This window comes from Plecotus auritus, assembly GCF_963455305.1.
Source record: "Plecotus auritus genome assembly, chromosome: 7".
In the NCBI taxonomy this organism is placed as follows: Eukaryota; Metazoa; Chordata; class Mammalia; order Chiroptera; family Vespertilionidae; genus Plecotus; species Plecotus auritus.
The window spans coordinates 85,849,406-85,873,317 of record NC_137774.1 but is presented as its reverse complement, the minus strand read 5'-3'; the positions used below and the strand labels follow the sequence as shown (position 1 = coordinate 85,873,317).

Below are 23,912 nucleotides of genomic sequence, written 5' to 3'. Positions count from 1 at the left end.
ACCTGAAAATAATATAATATTGAATGGCAAGTATAATTGAAAAGAATTCTTTAAAACATAAGCTCTGACTTTTAAAACAAGTTTCAAATCATGTTTTAAAAATAGAGAAAGCTAACGTACATGACAGAAAAAAACAAAATGATAAGGAATCAAAGGACAGAAAGTTAAAAGTAAGTAAATAAGAGCTAAAGGAATAGGCTACTAGTTAAATAAATAAAAAGTACATAAATCCAGCTAAAAGGTCATCATCTTCAAAATGACGACAGAAAACACAGGCAGAGTAGAGACCTGGAGTCCAAGGGCCATGAGCGTACAATGTCCCCTGAGCTAAACTAGAGTTTCCAATTCAATTATTCTCTTGACACCAGGGGCCCCTGAAGGAGGCCCATGACCCTGGGTGTACCTCCCCATATGGTCAGGAGGTGCTGTCCCAGATTATCCCACTACACTGTCCAGCCAGGAATCATTACTCACCTGCTAAGTCATCCTCCACTCACTGTCCCATGAGTAGGGCCCTTTACCATCTAGTGAACATTGGGGACCCCATTATCTACTTAATGCTCAGGGCTACTTGAGACCCACAGGTCTAAGTAAGTCTTTCTAATATTCCTTCTAGATTATTTGCTTTTCAAATCTTTATAGGTTAGGCAGGGTGAAACCCTGAGCCTCAGAGGTGGGACACTGAGCTGCCAAGTGGAAGGGAGGGCTCTGCTGTTGAACACCCATGAGGATTTCAGAAAAGGGCTCTGGGTTTACATCCTGGCTCTGCCACTTACTGGCTACGTGCCCTTGGGGAAATTATACTTCTATGAGCTTCAGTTTCCAAATTATAAGATATTATTAGTGTATTCTTACTATGTGAGTGTTGCACAGTAATTAGGTCAGGAATTCATTTGGCACAGATGATACAGTGTTTTTGTTTAAAAGTTAGAATAATGAGAGATTTTTTATTTAATAAAGATTTAAGTGTACAATTCTATAATACATCAGCTGTATATTGTATTGTGTGTGCACCACCCCAAGTCAAGTCTCCTTCCATTACCATTTACCCCCCTTTACCCTCTTTGCCTCCCTCTGCCCCCTTTTCCCTCTGGTAACCGCCATATTTTTGTGTGTGTATTTTTCTTTTTTGCTTAATCCCTTCACCATTTTTAAGGGAATCAGCTGGAGGGTAGCATAGCTACAGAACACGTCAGAACTCACCTTTCTGGGTTAATCCATGAAGTGACTCCAAGGGGCTTCTTGATGAGAACACTCATTAGCCAGGAAGGTGTCAAAACTCTGCTTTTGGAGGAAGGGCATTATACCCATTTTCCTCAAGCAAGGGTCTTAACCACTGAGGCTCACATACGCTCAGACTCACTTATTTCCCCCTTGGAAAAAAGTGGTGATCTGACAGGAGGGATTTCTGTCCTAACTACTAACGTAGTTGTGAGCCATACAAGAGACTGTACAATTGTGCTACCTTCTTCCCGTGGAGACCTCTCCGCAGGAGAGGGCGGAGCTGTCTGCCTAGGTGCACACCTACCTAGAACTGAGACAAGGCTAAAGTAACTGCAGAAGGACCTTCATGGGCCCATCCTCCTTTAACTTCAAGTCAGGGCAGAAGTTCATCTGCCAATCTCAGGGAAGAGCCTGTTTTATTAAGTGTGGCAACCCAAAACATACCATATTTTAAGGAGAAATCAACACATATTTGCTGGCAAAGTGGGGAGCCAAGGAGGGATGAGAGTAAGTCTCTAAAAAAGAAAGGCACAGCACCCAGGTTCTTATTGTTGACTTTAATGCCATGTGAGGGTACTGAGGCTCCATGTACCAAAGCACTCACAGATAAATAATGAAAGAACACAGGAAGTGCTTTACTGTGTACACAAACCCAACACCATACAGAAGGAAGACAATGAGCCCAGGTGACCTCCCACACTCCAGATTCGTCACTGCACCCAGGCTTTGTTCCCACCTCTTCTAACCCCCTGCCACCCCACCCTTCCCCCAATTAACATATGTATACATACATGTTTATCCCAGAAAGTGCTTCTCCCACCCCAGTTCCCAACACTCCAGCTTCTGATGAATAAAGCCTCCCTCTCAAGGATCATGAGGCAGGCACCACCTTCATGCAAGAGCCCCAGCAAAATGGTACCCAAGAAAGCTTAATCACTTATATCAGACTCAAATATGGACAGGAGGTATGCAGAAGGATGATGCTTGAAATTCTAACCTGGATCAAACTGCTCGGTGTGAGCAGTTTTTGTTCTGTTGTTACTGTGTATCTGAGCCTCTTCAGGTTCCAGCTTACACCAAGATCACACATGAGGCTCACCCCACTTTGTGGTTTGCAAAAGTCAATTTCCTACTCCTCCAATGAGCAACCCAGAACAGGAAGATTGTACCACCTGATTAGCCTGAGGCTCAGACAGTTCCCAGAATATCCTAAGCTCTGGGAGGAAAGAATAGAAGCTTTCAGAGCACAACTGACTGCTTTCCAAACGCTAAGCACAGGACAGCCTGGTGAACTAACCAGAGGTAGGAAACGGGTGGTGACGATTCCTCTATTTCTTCTGTTTAGAGCATTGCCCAAAGAATTCCTCCACTGGGATGACGTAATGTGGTTCACTGTGGTTTTGTTTCCGTCTTTTTTGTTGCCATTAAGTTTTTCATTTTCACTGAATTTTGTTATGGCCTCCATTACACCATAGAGTCCTGTCTCCTAAAACTTCCACCTTCCCAACCAGTGAGCATGGCACCTGGGAGAGAAGGTGCCCAGAGTCAAAAGGGAAGCTCCAGAGGCAGCACTTTGACACATCACTAACCAGGGCCTGTCGCATGGCAGGATGAATCTAGTCCATTGTCAGGATGAGAGGCATTTATTGACATTATGCACAAGAATTCTATAAAAATACACTTTTTTTTTTCGATCAGAGAGAAGCAGTCATCCTTTGGAACCTTCCTTCTGACCCAACCCTTCTTACACTCTGGGTCTGGCCATTTAGTGTTAAAAAAGGGATCCAACTGAGAGAAGTCACTTTCTCAGAGACAACCTTCATTTGGAGGCCATCATCACAAACCACCACATCCAAAAACACTGTTCAGACTGGCCTTGGCTTCTTATCAGAGAATGGCCAAACGGGGCCATTGAATTCGTTCACTCCATTTAAAAAGAGCTCTAAGCTGGATGCCAGTGTCCTAGCTCTTTCTGGTCTACTGGCCTAGAACCTGTTTCCCCATAATGGCACAGAGCACACGACCTTGAGGACATCACAGAGGGAAAGAGAAATGGGTGTCTCTAATGAGAGGCACAGGCACAGTGTCCCTGTAGCCCCAAGCAAGTCTTCCAGGACCCATTTTTAGCAAACCTGCATTTGAGCATACCAGCTGCTTCGGGTCTTACATGTATGGACTCTAAATAACCAAGCATTGTGATGCGCTGTGCCAGGAGTGGGAAAGAGAAGGGGTCAAGGCCAGGTTACTGAAAGAAATGGGCTTAATTATCTGCTCTCTACTCACATTGACTTCCTCCTGAATAGCTTGCCTCAGTCTGTCAAAAAATCAACTAGTATTAGGCAGTAACACCAATCAGAGCAACTTAAACCAAAGACTTTGCTGTTAGAACAAGGCAAGAAGCATGTTGTTGAGCTAAACTCCAGGCAGGGACATCAGCTCTAGAATCGTGAAGATCCACTGTGGATGAGAACCATAGAAAGAACACATATCTTGGAAATGAGACTGACTACTTTCCTCTTAGATCTCCATCTGTATCTCTGCTCCACTCATATAAGAATAAGATATAAGAGTGTAAAGCCATACCCTGAATCTCTGTTCCCACACAAGGGCCAGGAGGTCATTGCCTCATGAAGGAATTCAACCAAGGGTCCCCGGCTTGGCCTTCTCTTACTCAGAAGGATGCAGACGTTTTCAGCTCCCTCTTGCTCTACATCACTAATCTGGTCTTGTAAGACTTGAGATCAGTGAGGCTGTCCTCACCGGCTTTTCACATATAACAAAATCTCCCTATAAGAACACCCCAAAATAGTCAAGTACAATCATGAGTACAGAGAAAAACCCTTATTACAGCACAGAAATGCTACCCTCCAAATACTGGTGCTGCCAACTCTTCCTTTAGGAGATGCATGTCCCTACCCTGACTAGCTGCCCCAGGCTGCACACAGAGCAAGAAGGAGACGCAGTGGGAGCAGAACCTCATGGATCTTTTTTTCTCTCTGAAATGTGGGGAGTAAAACACAACGGAGGTTTGCTGCTGTCTTCCTACAGCCCCTGGGCTAGCTTTGCCTCTCACCCAGCCCTTCCATTTCTCCTCTAGAACAGATACTCTCCTAGAAGAAGAATGTTAGTGGCATAAAGCAAGGTTTCAAAAAGAGAGGGTTCCACCTGAAACTAATACAAAATAATATTGAATGTAAACTGTAATTGGGAAAAGAAAAATAGTCAAAGGGATGTAAAGTACAACATAGGGCATATAGTCAATAATGTTGTAATCATTGATGTCAGATGGGTACTTTGTAAGGTAGGTAAATGTCTAACCACTATGCTGTACACCTGAAATTAATATAATAAAATATGTCAACTGTAATTAAAACATAAAAAGATTTTTTTAAAAGAGGGGGCTCCCATCAAGGGGTTCACCACAAACTGGATCCTGACAGATGAAATGGCAGCCAAAGAGGTATTCTGAGCCTCCAGAAAGGATGTGACATCTCAAAGGTAAGATGTAGACATCTTGCCTGCTTGACTGAGAGAATCTTCAAAAGGCGCCTCTGAAATTTATAATCCAGCCCTGTGAGAAGATAACCCTGCAAGCGAGGAAGGTTGGTGGAAGATAGAAGAAGCCACGGCCCAAAGCAGGGCTGTAAACATTGTGCTTTTCTAAGGCCAACCCGGTGCATAGTTTTGGCAACTATGGTTACATCTCCAAAAAGTGGTGAAGAATACATTTTGGGAGGAAAGCGTCTTTTCACATCCTAAAACAAAGTAGGGGGCTATTCTTGGGGAAGGAGGGAGAGAAGGTGCTCCTTCTTCAGTCAGAGACTGTGGAGTGGCTATCTGGATAAAATCCCCCATCATGTTCTATGTTCATACCTATATACTGAGCACAAGGAAGGAATACCTGCACAGGGTTGAGGAAGTGATTGTGCCTACATTATTTTGGTAATGTGGCTCTAAAAAGGGCAGAAACTCTCTTGCAAAGTCAAGAAAGTAACAAAACCTCTCTGGACTTTCTGGCCAACCCCAAGCTAGCCAGACCCATCGGCCTCAGGTAAAGACTGCCCTGCCTGGAGGAAAGGCCAGGTAAGTTCAGGTACCAGGATCCCGTGGGCCACAAGCCCTGACCCTGACCCCAAGGAACAGCATGGGGAGACTAGAGCTGCACCTCTGTCCACTTGGAGCTGTGCCTCCGGACTCAGTCCTCACCTCAGCAGGTTCTGGGGCAGTCAGGAGCCCTTCCAGGGATCTGACTCCCAGAGCCACGAAGGGGAATGGACACCCTCCCTGACGGGGCTCGATTCCCTACCAGGACTACTCACCACCACGTGATCTTGAACTCATAGATGGGGCGCTTGCAGTAGTAGTGGTTGATGAGGTGTTTGTCACACACCCCAATGCACTGGTGGTCCACGACAAGGCCCTGGGCTGACAGGTCTGTGACTAGGCAGTGCAGCAGGTCATAAACATCAGCCACAGCCTCCCAGGGCCCAAAAGACACATCCACTTCACAGTGGTGCTCAAACAGCTGCCCATCACTCTCACTCCGTTCAAAGCGCAGCGAGTTGAGAAGTGGACACTCATAGGGGGTGATGGGCATCTCCTCCTTGAAGACACAGACCTTGAGCTTGGCAAAGCGGGCCTTCCGCTGGACTGCGCGTAGCCGGGCAATCTCCACAATCCGCTCCAAATGGTCTATGGGGATGAATACAGCAGCCATCACTGGGACGGGGCTTAACAGGTAGGGAGTGGGGCAAGGCAGTGGGAGGGCACAGAGCGCCCCAGTGATGGCAGGATCCAAGTGGGAAGAGCCAGATTCCTGGGGGAAGAGACTCTTGGGCCTATGCAGGATACAAAGTTAAAGAGGGGCCATGGCTCTCCACTGCAAAAGGAAATCAAGGGGATGAGATGAGGACCATCCTTTTGAGAGCTTGTTTGGAGGTTCTAGCAGGGGAGCGCAGCTACTCGTATACCCTTGACCGAAGACCAGTCCTCTCCTCTGGGGGGAAGGTCGTCCTCTTCCACCGAGCGTGCAGCTTCGGGAGGGACGCACATGGATCGGTGAGGGAGGAGGGGGACACCCGCCTAGCCAGCCAGGACCATCCTTTTGAAATGTGATTTGGTGACAGTCACAGGCAAGGTGGACCCCCCTTAACCTGTATCTTCCCAGTGTGACCAAGAAAGGGAGTTGGATTCTCTCGTGTCTCAAGTATACACGTGAACCTTGTTCTGGTAGCGAGCTAGGCACTGCCAGATGCCTTGCAACCCTCCTTCCCCATATACCCTGGCTGTCCCAGGACCTGACCCCTCACCTTTGTAATAGGGCATGAGTCCCAGAAATGCCTGACGCACTTTCTCCCCCTTTAGTGGCTGCATGTTCTCCAGCTGCTCCAGGAGGGGCCCGATGGCATAGTACTGGGCCTCTTTGTACACAGCCCGCACACGTTCCCGGGGCGGCAGGTCCCCAGAGCGCAGGAAATTCAGCACATCTCTAGCAGGAAGGAAAGAGGGTTGGTGAGAAGGAGTTGATGGAACTGGGCAATGCCACATAGTGGTTAGGACACAGAATCTGGAACCAGACCGCCAGCTGTGTAACCCTGGGTATGTGAACTTAACCTTTCTGTGCCTTGATTTTCCCGTCTGTAAAATGGGGGGAAATAAAAAAACTACTCCATAATGTTATAGGATTAAATGAGTTAGTATATAAAAAGTGCTTAGAAAATACCTGGCTTGGAGTAAGTCCTCAGTAAGTATTAACAGTTCTTATTAGCAGTACCATTATTATAATTACAATTATTATTAGGTATATATAGGAATAATGGAAAGGTTACTAGTCTCTTAACATACAGGATTGGGCAAAAGTAGGCTTACAGTTGTGCGTACACAAAACACAATTTATTTTCGTATTGTTATTTATTAATTCTTATATTACTTTCCATATGAACAACTGTAAACCTACTTTTGCCCATACAATCATTTATCCATTCTCCTGTTGATGGACATTGGAGTAGTTTCCAATTGGGGCTCTTAGGAGCAAAGCTGTGATGAACATTCCTGTATATAAGATGTGTTGTGAACACATGCACCCATTTCTCTTGGGTAGATGTTGGAAGTAGAATTGTTCAGTCATAGTGCATGTTTGACAAAGTGGCTGTAGCATTTTACATTCCCACTAGCAATGTAGAAAAGTTCCACGTCTTCTACATATCCTTGCCATTAGTATTATTCTGTGGCTATATGGGGAAGATCAAATGCCTAAACCTAACATCTGAACAAACTGGTTCCAGAATCTCAGAGGGAAGGGGGGAGGCCGAGGCAGGAAGAGATTAACCAAAGAACTTATATGCAAATATGCATAACCTATTGGACACAGACAATAGTGTGGTAGGCCTGGGCAGGGGAGGGCAGAGGGAGCTAATTGGAGGGGGGGGGGTGACATCTGTAATACTTTCAACAATAAAGAGACATTCTTAAAAATTACATACTGCATTTTCTTAAAATAAAAATTCAGTTATTTTAATTCTCGTTTCAAATTCTTTTATATATATTTATTTTTTATTTAAAAAAATATATATTTTCAAATATGTTTTATTGATTTTTTACAGAGAGGAAGGGAGAGGGATATAGAGTTAGAAACATCAGATGAGAGAGAAACATCGATCAGCTGCCTCCTGCTCACCCCCTACTGGGGATGTGCCTGCAACCAAGGTACATGCCCTTGACCGGAATCGAACCTGGGACCCTTCAGTCCGCAGGCCGACGCTCTATCCACTGAGCCAAACCGGTTAGGGCTAAAATATATTTTATTGATTTTTTACAGAGAGGAAGGGAGAGGGACAGAGAGTTAGAAACATCAATGATGAGAGGGAATCATTGATTGGCTGCCTCTTTTTTTTTTTAATTAAATATATTTTATTGATATTTTGCAGAGAGGAAGGGAGAAGGATAGTTAGAAACATCAATGAAAGAGAAACATCGATCAGCTGCCTCCTGCACACCTCCCACTGGGGATGTGCCCGCAACCAAGGTACGTGCCCTTGACCGGAATCAAACCTGGGACCCCCCCAGTCCACAGGCCGATGCTCTATCCACTGAGCCAAACCGGTTTCGGCAATTGGCTGCCTCTTGCAGGCCCCCCTACTGGGGATCGAGCCCACAGCCCAGGAATGTGCCCTTGAAGGGAACCAAACCCAGGACCCTTTAGTCCACAGGCCGATGCTCTATCCACTGAACCAAATCAGCTAGGGCTCTTTTCAAATTGTTTAGTGCTAAGAGTAATCCGATCCATCAATGGAAGGTGTGGCAAGGGCTTTTCTGTAAGGATATGTGAGTAAACTCCATGATTAAGCTGTCACCCCTCTAGTTAGTCTATGACTATAATGCAACACCAGCTAACACTCACTAAGTATTAATCTGTGTCAGCTACTATTATTTGTTATCCCACTGAATCCTTTCAATAATATTATGGGATAAGTGCCATCTTATGTCCATTTTATAAATGAGGAAAAAGTGGAGGTTAAGGAACATCGTTGCTCAAGGAGTCACAATTAGCCAGAGGCTCAGATGCAGAAACGGCTGACTCCAAGTCCACACCCACAGTGGTCCAGAATGTAATCCAAATCGCTCTTCATTGATCACAATAGGAAACTGTCCCAAGTGGAGGCCCAAGCAGCCTCTGTGGCAGGTGCTAGGGGTGTGTGAGCTATACCAGCAGAGAAATTTACCCCAGCAAATGCCCTAAATTCCTACTTTACTTTATCTGAGTCCTTTTTTAAAATTGATTTTACACAGAGAGAGAAACATCATTTTGATGTTTCACTTATTTATGCATTAATTGGTTGCTTCTTGTATGTGCCCTGACCAGGGATCAAACCTGCAACCTTGGTGTATCAGGACGATGCTCTAACCAATTGAGCTACCCGGCCAGGACACTTTATCTAAGTCTTTCAACAACTTCATCTGCTGATGATGAATCATAGGCCACTGGAGCCTAGCAGTCTGAGGATAAATGCCACAATATCCTACTTTTCTGCCCAACACCCTTGCCTGCTCTGTCATTCTCCAGCTAAAGCCAAATCCTATTTCCCCTCCCCACAACTCCTCCTAAAACTGGTCCTCCAGGATCTTAAGCAAACCTTGGTAAGCTCTGAAAAACATATCCCTAGGGCAAGGCCCAGCCACGAGTGTTGTGGGAGCTGCCAGCTGGGGCCAGCACTTTCCTCCCCCAAACAGCCTGCAAACAAAAACCTTTTTATAGCTCTGCCGAGCGATGTGACACTTTGTTTTCTCAGCATTGGAGGCTGCACAACCCGATGGAGAAACCCATATGCTTCAGAGCAAATTATTTGACCAGAGTCTCCTTTCTGAGGATGAAAATGACCTTCTCCCAATGTGGGAAATGCTACTTGGAGGCCATCACAGATGCAGTGACTGAGAGTTTCTGCCTCCCTGGTCGTTTTGTCCAAAGTCAAGGACCACGTTGGTTCTTTAGTTATCTCCAAAGTTAGATTGAAGGGGAGAAGAGCTTCAGCCATATACTCTGAATGGACCAGGCCAGGGGTCACACCAAGGCTCTCTATTTAATCCACATGACAGACCTGCAAGGCCGCTATTATTGTTTCTCATTTTACAAACAAGGAAACTGAAAAAAGTCCTTAAATGGTTTATGTGTAAGGTTGTCAGAAGTCCTTTTTGGGAAAGTCTACCTATTTTTTGAGAGTCTGTGTTTCCATGTTTTAGTGTTAAAATGACAGTAATAACTGAAGGTTGTTTTGAGGTTTTTTTGAGACTTTTCTGGGCAACATTGAAAGATGGCAACCCTTTGTTAGCCCTTCCCACACCTTTTCTGTTTATTTGTTTTAAACTACTATGCCCAGCTGGTGTAGCTCAGTGGTTGAGCATTGACCCAGGAGGCAAGAGGTCACCGGTTCGATTCCTGGTCAGGGCACATGCCTGGGTTGTGATCCTCTGTGGGAGGCCTGCAGGAGGCAGCCGATCAATGATGTTTCTCTCTCATCATTGTTTCTCTCTCTCTATCCTTCTCCCTTCCTCTCTCTCTAAAAAAAAAAAAATCAATAAAAACATATTTTTAAAAAAAATTTTATTGAAAGAAGTCAGGGAACTACTGTCACACAACCTGCTTCCTCCCTAAAGGCAACGCTGACCCCGGAATCTGATCTGAGGGTATTCTCCAAAAAGTTGTTTTGGAACTCCCCACCTCTAGGTGGGATCACACCTATTCCTTTCCACAAGATGACAGCTCCACAGTCTTAAATGTCGTAGGATAGAAGCAGTTGCATCACAACCAGTCAGTGTGTGTTACTTGGGATTTCTCCAGCTGTCCTTGTCTCCTCTGGAAAAGAAACTAAAAATTTTGATCCATTTTAATAGATACATTTATTAAATTCTGTCAGTATGTTCTCTCCTCTTCTAGGTACTATGGAAGATACTAAAGCCCCATACCCACCCAGGTCCCTCATTTGCTAGGACTACAAAGATGATCATAGAGGGAGAGACATACCCGAAGTGCGTGCCATCCCGGTCAATGAAGTACCGTCCCTCAGCATCGGTGGGGATGTAATGCCGCCCACTGAACATGGCTGCCAGCATGGTGTCTTCGTAGCGCCGCAGGGTGGACAGGCGTGTGGTGAAGTGAGCCCCTCCAATGTTAAGGGGAACAACCTCAGGAAACTGGAAAAAAACACACACAGCTGCATGTTCAGCCAGGCAAGAAAAATGACAGCCGGGCTGCTTCATCTGCAGTCTTCTTGGATCTGACCAAAGCCTCACCATTCACTCAGTCACCCCAAACCAAAACCCAGGAGTCTTCCTGAACACTCCTCCCTCCTCCCTTTCCCCACACTCACCAGTTGCCAAGTCCTATCCATCCTCCCAACAACTCCTAAATCAGGTCCCTCCACCCCAATCCTACTATTTCTGCTCTAGAGTTCAAAGCCTTCATTGTCCTCCTTTTACTTCCTCAGTTTACCATTTTTGTACCCTTGCTCATGCTGTCTTCTCTGTCCAAAATGCTCTTACCGCTATTCCTTTGTCCACCTAGCAACTGCGAGTGCCCCACTTGGTGGTGTACACTGTTCACTGCAGGTGCCTGGATGAGAGTAATCTGCTGGCCCAGATGTGTGTTCTTTTTCTAATTCACACCCAGGCACCATATAGGTTAGCCTCAGCCACTCATTCTAAGAGCTTCTATTCAAGTTCTACTTTGTGAGCATTTCTGCTCTATTGTCCCTTGCCAGCTCACAAGACAGAGTTAACTAAACTCTCCTTCCATTGTTGCCTTCACTGTATGCCACATTCTTCTCTATTACAGTGCCTAGCACAATACATTGATGATTTATTTTCTTCTGTCAGCCCATTCTTCTAGAACCCAAGCTTCCCGCGGCAGGGACAGCATCTTGTTCACCCATCATGAGGCCACCCACAGCAGGGTTCGTGGATGTCTGTTGAATAATTACTTCTTCATCTGTAGTGTGAGATGAGTCCCCAGTCCAGCTAAGGTTGTGGAGGCAAGGACAGGGTGAAGAACAGGGAATGATGGAATAGAGTTGCCCTGAGAAGCTCTAGGTTCTCCCTAAAATGCTTGGGATGTTTTCTGTTCTTTTTCTTTTTTTAATATATTTTATTGATTTTTTACAGAGAGGAAGGGAGAGGGATAGAGAGTTAGAAACATCGATGAGAGAGAAATATCGATCAGCTGCCTCCTGCACACCTCCTACTGGGGATGTGCCCGCAACCCAGGTACATGCCCTTGACCAGAATCAAACCTGGGACCTTTCAGTCCGCAGGCCAACACTCTATCCACTGAGCCAAACCAGTTAGGGCTCTTTTTCTTTTTTGATATCTTTCACTCCTCATGATGTCGAAAGAAACAAAGCCAGTTCTCTCTAATTTTCCAACTCTCCTCTTCCAGATTAACATTTTGTCCCAGTGCATACTTTTCAATATTACGACATCTCTCAGGCTCCAGTGAAAGTCTATGTATATTTATCTAGCAAGTCCTTTTTCCCAGCTTTCAAATTCTTTGTGAATAAAGTAGGGTAAATATACATTAAATAAAAGTTACCCAGGGCCTTGTGTAGTGCCTGACTCCCAGTAAACACCCAAATATGCATTGAATGGGTGAATGAAATAGTATTGACAGTTCCATGTATATATGTACTGTTACTCTTCTGCACCCAAAGGACAGGAAATGCCTTCTTGCTTATTCTATAGCTCCTCTACAGCTATTCTATGTGCATATCAAGGACTCAGATAATCTATGTGCATACCAAGGATATCTCACACCCATACCAATCCAAGTGTTTGCTCCATATTAGAGATGAAAAGACTGAGGCAGAGAGGAAAAAGCAATCAAAAACAGTTTTAGATCTCACATGGAGCCATGTACTCTGTGGGGGAGCTGGCCCAGGAATCTTGGCCTCCAGTCTCCGGGTCCTGTACTTTTTCCTCCAAACCACATTGTTCCCCCAATGACAATGCACACAAAAACAGTACCACTGTGTCTCTAACGGCTCCCTTTTCCCAACTGCAAAGAGTACTTCTAGAGTTTTGCTCATTTTCACAAGGGTCCACTGATGTTAAAGCTATGGACTTCTAGCCCCCAAATAACACTATCTGGTTCCCCAAAGCCTCACCTAGCCCTGCCCAGCCCCTCTGGGGCGCTGTCCATTCTCCTGTTTCCACACATCACATTCTCCCATATCTGACACTCCCTTAGCTCCTCCTCCTTTCTAGTCTCTATCTTCAGGGCCCTACAGTGCCAACCTCTCCTACTCTTTTCCCTCTTCTTAAGGGTCATTCCAGGTGTTAATATGATACTGTCATGCACACTAAGACCAGTGGAAGCCACTGTGCACCACAGCACTGCAGCTAGTGAGGGAAAGCCAGGGAGTTGTCAGATGAGTGTGGACACATCCACCGACTGGCCTGCTTTTTACCTGCACACAGTGCCTTACTCCACTGTCAGGGCAGCTGGACATTGGGTTTGGGTAACCACCAACGCCTCTTGGATTTTCTAGAAGGCACTATCATCTCTTGGGGCTCCAAGGTCCCCTTTCTGCGGACTAAATCAACCTTACTGGCAGTGAATACTGGAAGGAGGGGGTTCGGGGCCAGGTGACCTCTGTGGCAGGGAAGACACACCTGGTGCATTTTACAGGCGGGGGAGGGGGCAGCCCTTCTGGTGCCGCCCTCAGCCCGACCCTTGATCTCCGAACCTAGCGGGCTTACGTCCCAAGGTCAGCTCTGCCCAGCACCTGCTGATCCCCCTGCGTTCTTCCACCCAACCCCCTCCGTGCAGGTACCTCTTGGGGTAACAGGGGCAGCGCGTGCCCCGACTGCGTGGCCGTCGGGGTGGCCGGCTCCAGAAAGTCGTCCTCGGCGTCGGAGCTGGACATGGCACCGTCCGGGCGACGGCTGTCTGGCTCCCGCCCCGTGACTACCACCATCCCTCTGGCTCTGGGTAGTGGGCGCGGCTTCGGGCAGGCGGGCAACGGACCCGGCGGCACTAGCGTGGAGCAGCGCCTGGCATGACGTGTGGCCGCCTACGGGCGGGGTGGGGCGGAGAGCGCGGCGCGGTGGGCTGGGGGCCGCACTCCCTCAGCCTGCGGACCGGGTAGCGGGCCACCGCAGGGACCACCAGCTGGGCGCCTGACGCTACCACCTCCCGCTACTGGCCAAGCCCCGCTTGCCCCGCCCCTGATTGGCAGGAAGCTTGCCCAGTCCTAGGGCAGGAAGAGCGGTCAGCCTGCGCCTGAGTGGCTACTGGGGCCGGCCGGCTTGTCTGTCCTGCTGTGATTGGCTCTCTGACCAGCGGACACGCCTTCTCCCCATCACTGGTCCCCCAAGCAGCGGGGGGCACCGCCTCTGAGTGGGGGCACCACCTCTGAGTGGGGCCTAGTGGTTGGCTCAGAGGGTGGCTCCGCGGTAACCGTGTAGAAACCTTATTTTCTTTAATCTGTCCTTTTATTTTTAATTTTTCCTTTTGACTCAAATTGGCCTCACAGCGCCCTGACTCACCCACCTCCCTCTCACTTGCTAGATCATTAAGCCCTCAGACAACGAGGTTCTGGGCCACATCAAATATTATTAAGAAGGAAGCCTCTGGTCTGTTGACCACAGAGAAAGAGTTTTGGTCAAACTAGAGATAACATCTAGGCCTCAGCTGTGTTCCAGCTCCAGAACACCCCACCAAGGGAATCCTTGCAAAACAAGATGAATCAAGGCCATGGCTGACATCAAGACAAGATGCAATGATCAATTACAGGGCCTAGCCTGACCAGTCAGTAGAGACCACAACCCTGACCGTGACCCTAACTTATCTCCCTTCATCATTGATTAATGACTTTTCCCCTATGTAACCGTTCCCTGGAAGCCACAGGGGAGCCAGTGTTTTAAGCGTTAGCTATCTGTGACTCCGGGCATGGTGCCATCTCCTTAATAAATCTCCACTTTCGTGGCTGCAAACTCCTGTTTGTGTCTTATTGGGCTTGATGCCCACAGGCAAATGGACCCCTTCAGTCTGGTAACACCATAATGGGGGCAACACCTAGAAACTTGAGAGGCAGAAGGGCTCAAGACCTAGTCTTTAGTCTGCCTCCAGGGTACTGGGTCCTGTATCTCCTCGGGTGTGGAAGGCCAGGGATATCCAGGGTAGGTGTGGGTGGGTCACTTCAATAGAGGTGGGGTGGGGGAATACAGCTGAGGTTACTGAGGTTGTAAGACACAGAGGGTTCCTGTTCTTCCTGATTGCAGGAATCCAAAAAAGAAAACTCAAAATAGGGGCAACTGAGTTCAATTAAAAATGTCAAGTGAGTATGCCAGTTCCATCCCTGGGCATCTGGACACACAGATGGAAACGGGTCCTCCACAAAGAAGCTCAGGCTGGTGGGGTGGGGTCCAGCCTGATCCCACACATCTGTTTGCAGCCTTGGATGTTGTGTCCACTGGTACAGCTGGGTCAGCTCAGGGACTCCCCTAGGGACCAAGGCTTTAGCTCTCTCAAACCATTTTTACACCCAGTTCCGCATCTGATTCTCACATTGCTGTGACAGAAAAGGAAGATGAGGCCTAGAGGATTAGATCAGCATCTGGGAGATTAGTAATGAGCTAGAGGCACAGCATTTCCTCTATTGGACCAATCACACTCCCAGCTGTAGGCGTCTCCTAGGTTAGTGTTTTTTCCAACTTCAGTTGCATCAAAATCGCTGAAGGGGACCTTGTTAAAATACTAGTATAGATTCCCAGCCCCACTTCCAGAGAATCTGATTCGGTAGGTCTGGGAGGTAGCCCTTGAATTTGCAGTCCTAACAAACTGCTAGGTAACTGACGCTGCAGGCCCTTGAATCACACTTTGAGTAGCACCACCCAGGGGCCTTCTATCTATCACTACCATTCCAGCCTTTCTCAAAATATCTATAACAACAACACAAACCTATGACAAAAATTCCTTTTCATCCTATGACAATTAGGATGTCGCAGCTGTAACAGACACCTCAACCAACAGTGGCTTACATAATAAAAGAATTATATTATCTTGCATAACAAAAAATCTGAGTAGATACTGGGTTGGTTCATTAAGTAACTTAACAAGGAGTAACCTGGACCAGCTTCCTTCCATTTACCCACTCTGCCAGATGGCCTCTCCTTCCTAGGAATCCATATGAGAAAACAAGGGCTGTCAAGGAGACAATTATTCCAACACCTTAAATCAGGGTTGTATCCAGAAAGTGAGAAGGAAACCCAGAGATTCAGGAGATAGGAAAGTCCATGTGCAATTAGTTTTAGGTTGCTGAATGTGTTGGAGTTTTCATTTCCATTTCTGCCGAGAATTTCCTTCAGGAATGTAGTTCCCCATTTGGTTGTGTTTACACAGTAGGGAGAAATCCAAGGTCAGCAGCCTGGAATGAGGACTTGCTGAGTGAGTAGGAAAGGGCTGGAGCAGGCTTCCTGGGAAAGCAGGGCAGTTTGCTGGCAGCTGCTATCGCCACCTCCCAGTGGAGTGACTTCCAGGCCAGTTCACATGAGGCCTGCAGGGAAAGTCAGTGAGCCTTTGAGGGAGGGATGCCCACGCGGACGTGGGGGATGCTCTCCGAACACAGGCAGTTATAACCCTGGGACTACTTTTCCAAGAGTCAACTGAACAGGCATCAAGCCCTGAGATTCATAAACTGGATTCTATTTCCAATGCCTTCTCAAAGAAAAGAACTTTTCAATGCTGACAAATTTCCAAAGTACCAATTTAGCTACTGAATTTTCTCTCCTGATTCTAATTTATTGAATAAATAATTTAACAACAATAAAGGAAATGGAAGTAGGAACAAAAGAATGTATTTTCTTTTAGTTTTAATTTTTATTTAAGTATTTTAGACATATAAATAATTATAGATATGATACATGAAAACCCACATACTCAGAAACTGGGGAGACTTCCGGTCAAGATAGCTGAGTGGATAAATGTTGCGCTCACCTCCTCCACAACAACATCAAATTACAACTAAACTACAGAACAACCATCATTAAGAACCACCTGAAGACTAGTTGAACAGAAATCCTATAACTAAGGATATTCAGAAGAAGCCACATGGAAATTGGTAGGTGGGGCAGAGATGGTGAAGGAGCTGATCCTCACCCAGGTGTGGTGGTTAAAAATCAAAGGGATATCTCAGCCTCAAAGGTGCCCCATGAGGAGAGAGGGGTCCTGGCCCCGCGCTGGGCTCCCAGTGCTCTGAATAGAAGTCTCCTTAATTTCTAGCTGTGAAAACCAGCAGGGATTATGGCTGAGTGAGACGGAGGCTGCTGGAGTCCCAGATGTTCCTCTAAAAGGGCCCAAGCACAGACTTACTCACTGACAGACTCACTCAATCTGTGCTCCAGCTCTGGGGCAGCCCCTTGGAAAGCACCAGAGACATACAGAGAGGAACTAAATTGTCTGGCTTGAGGGCAAGGACTGGAGGGCAGCATTCTCCCAAAGAGAAGTGCTGGCAACCCACAGTATTCCTTTGTTGAGCCTTCCCCTCACCCAGCCTGCAGGCACAGACAGTGCCAAGCCTGAGTCTCCATCAACCTGGTTAACACCATTTGCCCTGCCCTGGTGATTCCCTAAGACCCCACTCCACCCAATTGCAGGCCCACCCAAACTGCTTCTAACAGCTATTCCATGCAAATGGCCTGTTTTTGCTCACACTTTGGACTTGCCTACAAAATCTTTCAAAGGTTCACAAACTGAAAACAAGCAGTCCTGGCCTCAGCATGCCCTATCTCTCTCTTTTTTTAAAATTTCTTTATTGATTAAGGTGTGACATATGTGTCCTTCTTCCCCCATTACCCCCACCCCCCTCACTCATGCCCTCACCCCCCTGTTGTCTGTGTCCACTGTGCCCTAGATCTCTTGCTAAGCAGCCCCAAGCCTGGCATAGTTTGCAGCCAGTCTCAGTGTGCATCTTAGCCTCTCTCAGGTGCCTCCAAGCCCACACAAGTGAAAACCACCTGCAGATAACTGTGAAACTTACACCAGGTGGTCCCAGACCAGGCACAGGCCATAGCTCACCTTGGCTTACACCAGAGCCCATTCCAAGAGGCCCCAGTACCAATACACCTGGTGGCCAATTTCACACCCACCAGAGCAACACCCAACCATCTCCGCAAACAACGCAACCAAAGGGTGGATTTGTCAGGCACCAGAGCCCTACTACATGGAATCCTGCTCCATGGGGTCAGCCCCTGCACAACAATCCTCCACTGTAGTCATGGCCAGGCCTCACAACCAGTCAGCCTGAGGGTCAATCGCTCCCATTGACATTTCAACAGCAATCAAAGCTCAACTACAATAAGGAGGCACCCACAAGAGACACACCTGGAGCAGCTGTGACCAGGGAGATATGCCACTGGGCACCACAAGACACCAACTATATAAGGTCACTCTACCAAGACTGGGAGACATACTAGATGTACCTAATACACAGAAACAAATGCAGGGAATAAGCCAAAACGAGAAGACAAAGAAACCTTCCCCAAATGAAAGAACAGAACAAAATTCTAGGAAATGAACTAAACAAAATGGAAACAAGCAATCCATCAGGTGCCGAGTTCAAAACCCTGGTTATAAGGATCTCAATGAATTTAGGGGAAGAGTAAATGAAGTCAGTGCGAATTTTAAGAAAGAGACAGAAAACATAAAGATGGAGATAGGAAACATAAAAAAGAACCAGTCAGAAATGAAGAATACAATAACTGAAATGAAGAATACATTAGAGGGGCCCTGGCTGGTGTGGCTCAGTTGGTTGGGCATTGTCCTGTGCACCAAAGGATTGCTGGTTGATTCCCAGTCAGGGCACATGCCTGGGTTGCAGGCTCGATCCCCAGTGGGTGAGTGTGCAGGAGGCAGCCAATCGATGTTTCGCTCTCACATGATGTTTCTCTCTCTCTTTCCTTCTCCCTTCCTCTCTCTCTAAAAATTAATAAAATATTTTTAAAAGAATACATTAGAGCAGTGGTTCTCAACCTTTCTAATGCCGCGACCCTTTAATACAGTTCCTCATGTTGTGGTGACCCCCAACCATAAAATTATTTTCGTTGCTACTTCATAACTGTAATGTTGCTACTGTTATGAATCGTAATGTAAATATCTGTGTTTTCCGATGGTCTTAGGCGACCCTGCTAGTGGTTCTCAACCTGTGGTCGCGACCCACAGGTTGAGAACTGCTGCTGTAGAGCCTAAGACCCATCAGAAAACAGAGATATTTACATTACCATGCATAACAGTAGCAACATTACAGTTATGAAGTAGCAACGAAAATAATTTTATGGTTGGGGGTCACCACAACATGAGAAACTGTATTAAAGGGTCGCAGCATTAGAAAGGTTGAGAACCACTGGATTAGAGGGAATCAACAGTAAGTTACATGAAGCAGAGGACTGAATCCAATTCCACATCTGGATATTTATTACAAGAAACCCAAAACACTAATTAGAAAAGACATATGTAGACCTGTGTTTATTGCAGCATTATTTACAGCAGCCAATATATGGAAGCAACCTAAGTGTCCATTAATAGATGAATGGATAAAGAAGAAGCAGCATATGTATACAATGGAATATAACTCAGCCGTAAAAAAGAATGAACTATCGCCATCTGCCACAGCATGGATGAATTTAGAGGGTATTGTGCTGAGTAAAATAAGTCAGACAAAGAAAGACAAATACCATATGATTTCACTTATAGAGGGAATCTAAAATAAAAATATAAATGAACAAAGACAACATAAACAAACTCATAGATACAGAGAACATTTTGATGGTTGCCAGATGGGAAGGAGGTGGGGAACGGTTGAAAAGAGTACGAAATTGATATGTGCAAATTGCCAGTTACAAAAACAGTTCAGGGATGTAAAGTACAGCATGAGGAATATAGTCAATAATATTGTAATTACTATGTATGGTGACAAGTGGGTTCTAGACTTAACAGCGTGACCACTTCGTACATAAGTCATATAAATTTGTAATCATTGTTTTATACCTGAAGCTAATATAATAGTGTATGTCAACTGTAATTGAAAAATAAATAAACCATTAAAAAAAGAAAGCACAATATTACAAACATAATTGTATCTGCATATGCCTTCCTAATCTCTGCTTCCTCCTAAAAATGGTGTCAGTCCATGCATGTTTTCTTTTGACTTGGGATATATGATGTAGAAAAGTGAAAAATCATATGTGTACAGTGTGAAGAATAAGTATAAAGGAGATACCCATATAACCACCACTCAATTAAGAAAGAGAACATTGCCAACTCCCTGGCTCTCTAAGGGCTCCTCCCTGATGAAGGCACCTCCATGCTCCAGAAGTCACCACCGTCCTCACTTTTCTAACAGTCATTTTCTTGTTTTCCAAGCTTAACCACATGTGCATGTATTTCTGAGCAATGCAGCTTAACTTTAGCTGTTTTGGGACTTTAAAGGAATGGAATATTATCCATTTCACTATTGATGAATAGTTAAATTATTTCTCAGTGTTGTTCTACGAACTTTATTTTTATGTCTCACATAAATATTTTATATCAGATCACATCACTCCACCATTTAAAGTTTTTCAAGAGTGTCCTTGTTTCAGAAAGGGGTGAGGGAAACAGTTTGGTTCTGAGTGGGGTTAGGGGAGAATGGGCAGTAAGAAAGAGAAAACAGCCAGGTGCAAATACTTTGTCAACAAGTTTTGCTAGCACCCAGAACTCTTCTACCCGCCAAGTTTATAACTCCAATATATCAATCTTTCATCACTAGGTTCTATCCTTCCCCCTCTTTCCCCAAACTTGATTTACTTGATTTTCTGCTTCCTATGACTGATAATCCCTTGCCCACCCACCCTTTTCTCTCAGGTATCCAATCATTTAATTATATTTTCTCCCCTCTCCTACCAAGACCCTATGTGTCCATTTAAGCATCTCTCTGGGGAATACCGACCTAACCCCTACAAAACCAAAACCTTAGATGAACCCATCAGCCTTCTGTGCTCTAACTCTGGGTGAGGACCACAACCATGAGAAATGATGCCACTCTCAATGTGTGATTAACTCACAGTGCCATTGGGGCATCTGTTCATAGATTTCTTTTAGACAGTTCTTCTTTATTTTTTAAAAAAATTGAGATATAATTGACATATATTAGTTTTGGTGTACAACGTATTGATTCGATATGTGTCTATATCCCAAACGATTACCACAATAAACCTAGTCAACACCCACATCAGCTCGCTTTTCTATTTCCAATATTACCATTTTAAAAAATTTAAAAAATATATATATTTTATTGATTTTTTTACAGAGCAGAAGGGAGAGGGAGAGAGAGTTAGAAACATCGATGAGAGAGAAACATCCATCAGCCGCCTCCTGCTGGGGATTTGCCCGCAACCAATGTACATATCCCTGACCGGAATTGAACCCGGGACCCTTGAGTCCACAGGCTGACGCTCTATCCACTGAGCCAAACCGGTTAGGGCTACCATTCGTTTCAAGACCCCTTCTCACTCCAGGAAATGCCCCTCTCCTTCTGGCAAATGGCAATCTGGCTTTTTTCTTGCATAAGAAATAGAGGCTAAGGCACGAAGAACTCCCTCAATTTCCTGCCAGCTCAGCTGCAAGTTAACTGTATCTGCAAAATCTCGCTTTCCCTCCAGCTTTGCAGAATGAAGTTTCTCCGGGTCTGAGTCTACTTCTTCTAGTGAGGCTCTTGCTTGTCCAGGTTTGTGCTTGCTCCATCAGTTAACACTTCTCTCTCCTGAATTTTCAGTCTCTCCCTCTATACTGTAGCCTATTTGATGTGCCAGTTTCTCCCATCAGAACAAACAACAATTCTTCCTCAAGTCTGCATCCTTTTCCAGATAACACACCTTTCTCTGTCCCTTTGTGGTCAATAAATTCACTCGCATAGTCTGCACTTGCTTCCTCTACTTCCTTATCACCATCGCAAGTTAGATTTCTGACCCACCACGTCACTGAAACAGCTCTCCCGAGGATCAGTTTGGCCTCCTAATTGCCAAGTCAAATGATTTGTCCTTTTTGAACTCTCAGAAGCATGTCACTGCTGACCAGTTTCTCTCTCTCTTAACACTCCTTCCTCCTTTGAATTTCATGACCCACTTCTGGCTCTCCTTCTCCCCATCTCTTTTCCAACTCCTTCGCAGTGGCGTGGGATCCCAAAATTAGCCCTTGGCTTGCTTCTTTCCTAGTCTACATATGCTCTCAAGATGATTCCGTCTACTCCCATGGTTTCAACCACATTAAAGATTCCCAAGTTTAAATTTCCAACCTAGCTCTTTCTCTTGAATTTCATAACCTTATCGTACATAAAACTCACTACATGACACTTGAATTGGAAGTCCCCAAGGGCACTTCAAACTTAACATGTCCAAAACCTAACTCAGCATCTTCCCACCAAATGTTTTCATCCTCCTTGATTTCCCCAATTTCCTCAACTCCTGTTCCTCATCCATAAGATACAAAGGGGGAAATATCATGATTGAGAGGGCAGGTTGGAGGGTTGGCCTTCCTTTGCTCTCCCAGCCTTGAGGAGGAGACTATTTGCCAGCAGCTTCCCAAGGCACAAAAGCTTGGCTAAAGGCCCACCTGATCTCAACCCAGCTCCGCTCTCTCTGCCAGCCTCTGATGCACCCCCATTCATTAGGCACTGCTATTCCTTAGCCTGGATGTCTCTCCCCACGGTTTGCTTGGTAACTGTGGCTGATGTGCAGATTAGCTCTCACCTATTTCTCACCCTCCTTTAAGTGTGCCTCACTGAATACTAGAAACTGCCATCTAGAGTTTTTCCCCCAGAGTATTTTGTATTCTGCTTGGTGAAAGTTGGGTCACCTCTGGAAGCCAACTTTCAGCAAGCAGGTCAATGTCCTTGGTTGTGGAAGGGGGAAAGTAAACTCTGAATTGGAGGCCATGCTCCTTCTCTTTCGGTGGGCAAGCTTGGATGTGGACATGTTAAAACTTTTCCTTCAGTTGTCATGGTGGCAGAGGTCCCAGTGTTGATTTGTACTTTCCTGGATGTCAAAAAGCAGGGTGGGGGCATCATTTTTGCTGTTTTATTAATCTCTGTAAGATCTCCAAGGCCCAGTAAAATGCTTGGCATGTGATGGTAACTCAATAGGTGAATACATGAAAGAAATTTGTACCGTGATCACGTTCAAATAATTACCTCTCTCCATAAAATTGTTTCTCATGTATTTAATTGGTAATATTAGTATACTAGAGGCCCGGTGCATGAATTCATGCCTGGGTGGGGTCTCTCAGCCTGGCCGGCCATCACAAGCCAATCAGGCCAGCTGGCCAAGGGGAGGAACTGAGGGACATTGGCTGTAGGAGCGCACTCACCACCAGGGGGCAGCTCCTCTGTTGAGTGTCTGCCCCCTGGTGGTCAGTGCATGTCATAGCTACTGGCCGGTCACTTAGGCTTTTATATACGTAGATAGGGGCATGGATAGCTATTATTAATAACTTAAAGGTAGAGAATTTCAGGATGCTGTCATCCCTGGGCTGTGGGGACTGGCTTCCCTCAAGTTGTAAGAGGTCCTAGGGGTCTTATTCAGAGCAGAACATGAAGGGAGGGCTCTTTGGTTTGGGGGGCACACTGGTAAGCATGGATACCTTTACTGAGGAAGAAGACATGGGCCCCAAAGTACTCTCACCCCAAGTTCTTCACATGTAGGCTTTTGGTGGATGTTGTTTTATATTTTCATTTATTATTTAATTAAATGAAACAAATAACAAAATACAGATGCCAAAATAACACATCTAGAATTCCATGAAAATACTGTTTTATGAGTCTGGTTTGAAGGTCTATAGTTGTGTTGCCTACTATTGCCTATTCGTTTCTCATCCCTATGTCTCCAGTCACCTCGGGAAGCATTATAGTTAAATCCCACTGGTGGTTGGGTGAGTATCTTGGAGCCACATCCCCAATTCTCTCTCCCACTTCATGCCCAATTTATATAGCATTTCCACTGATCTCTCAGCTCAGGTTTAAGTACCTCACTACTAAAATATCTATCACCTCAATTGGTTTCCAACAAGTGGAGGAAGAAGTTAGCTGAGAATATAATCCCCTGCATGCTGTCTTCTAATGTTCCCATCTCTGGGGCCTCTTTACCATTCCTCAGCCTTTCTCCCCACAGGC

General features: G+C 45.7%; 1 protein-coding gene across 2 annotated transcripts; it reads right to left on the bottom strand.

Annotated features, from left to right (window-relative positions):
* Positions 1 to 1,762: 1,762 nt before the first annotated feature.
* On the bottom strand, positions 1,763 to 13,939 carry KCTD7 (potassium channel tetramerization domain containing 7). Of its 2 annotated transcripts, none has more exons than XM_080681761.1 (5): positions 13,545 to 13,939; positions 10,742 to 10,911; positions 6,534 to 6,712; positions 5,544 to 5,916; positions 1,763 to 2,747 (listed from the first exon to the last, which is right to left on the bottom strand). In XM_080681761.1, the coding sequence occupies exons 1-5, from the start codon at positions 13,686 to 13,688 to the stop codon at positions 2,711 to 2,713; spliced, it is 903 nt and encodes a 300-aa protein (XP_080537887.1). In that variant the 5' UTR covers positions 13,689 to 13,939; the 3' UTR covers positions 1,763 to 2,710. The 2 variants fall into 2 exon arrangements, with proteins under 2 accessions (XP_080537887.1, XP_080537886.1); XM_080681760.1 differs by having other exon boundaries at positions 1,778 to 4,811.
* Between the last annotated feature and the right edge of the window lie 9,973 nt (positions 13,940 to 23,912).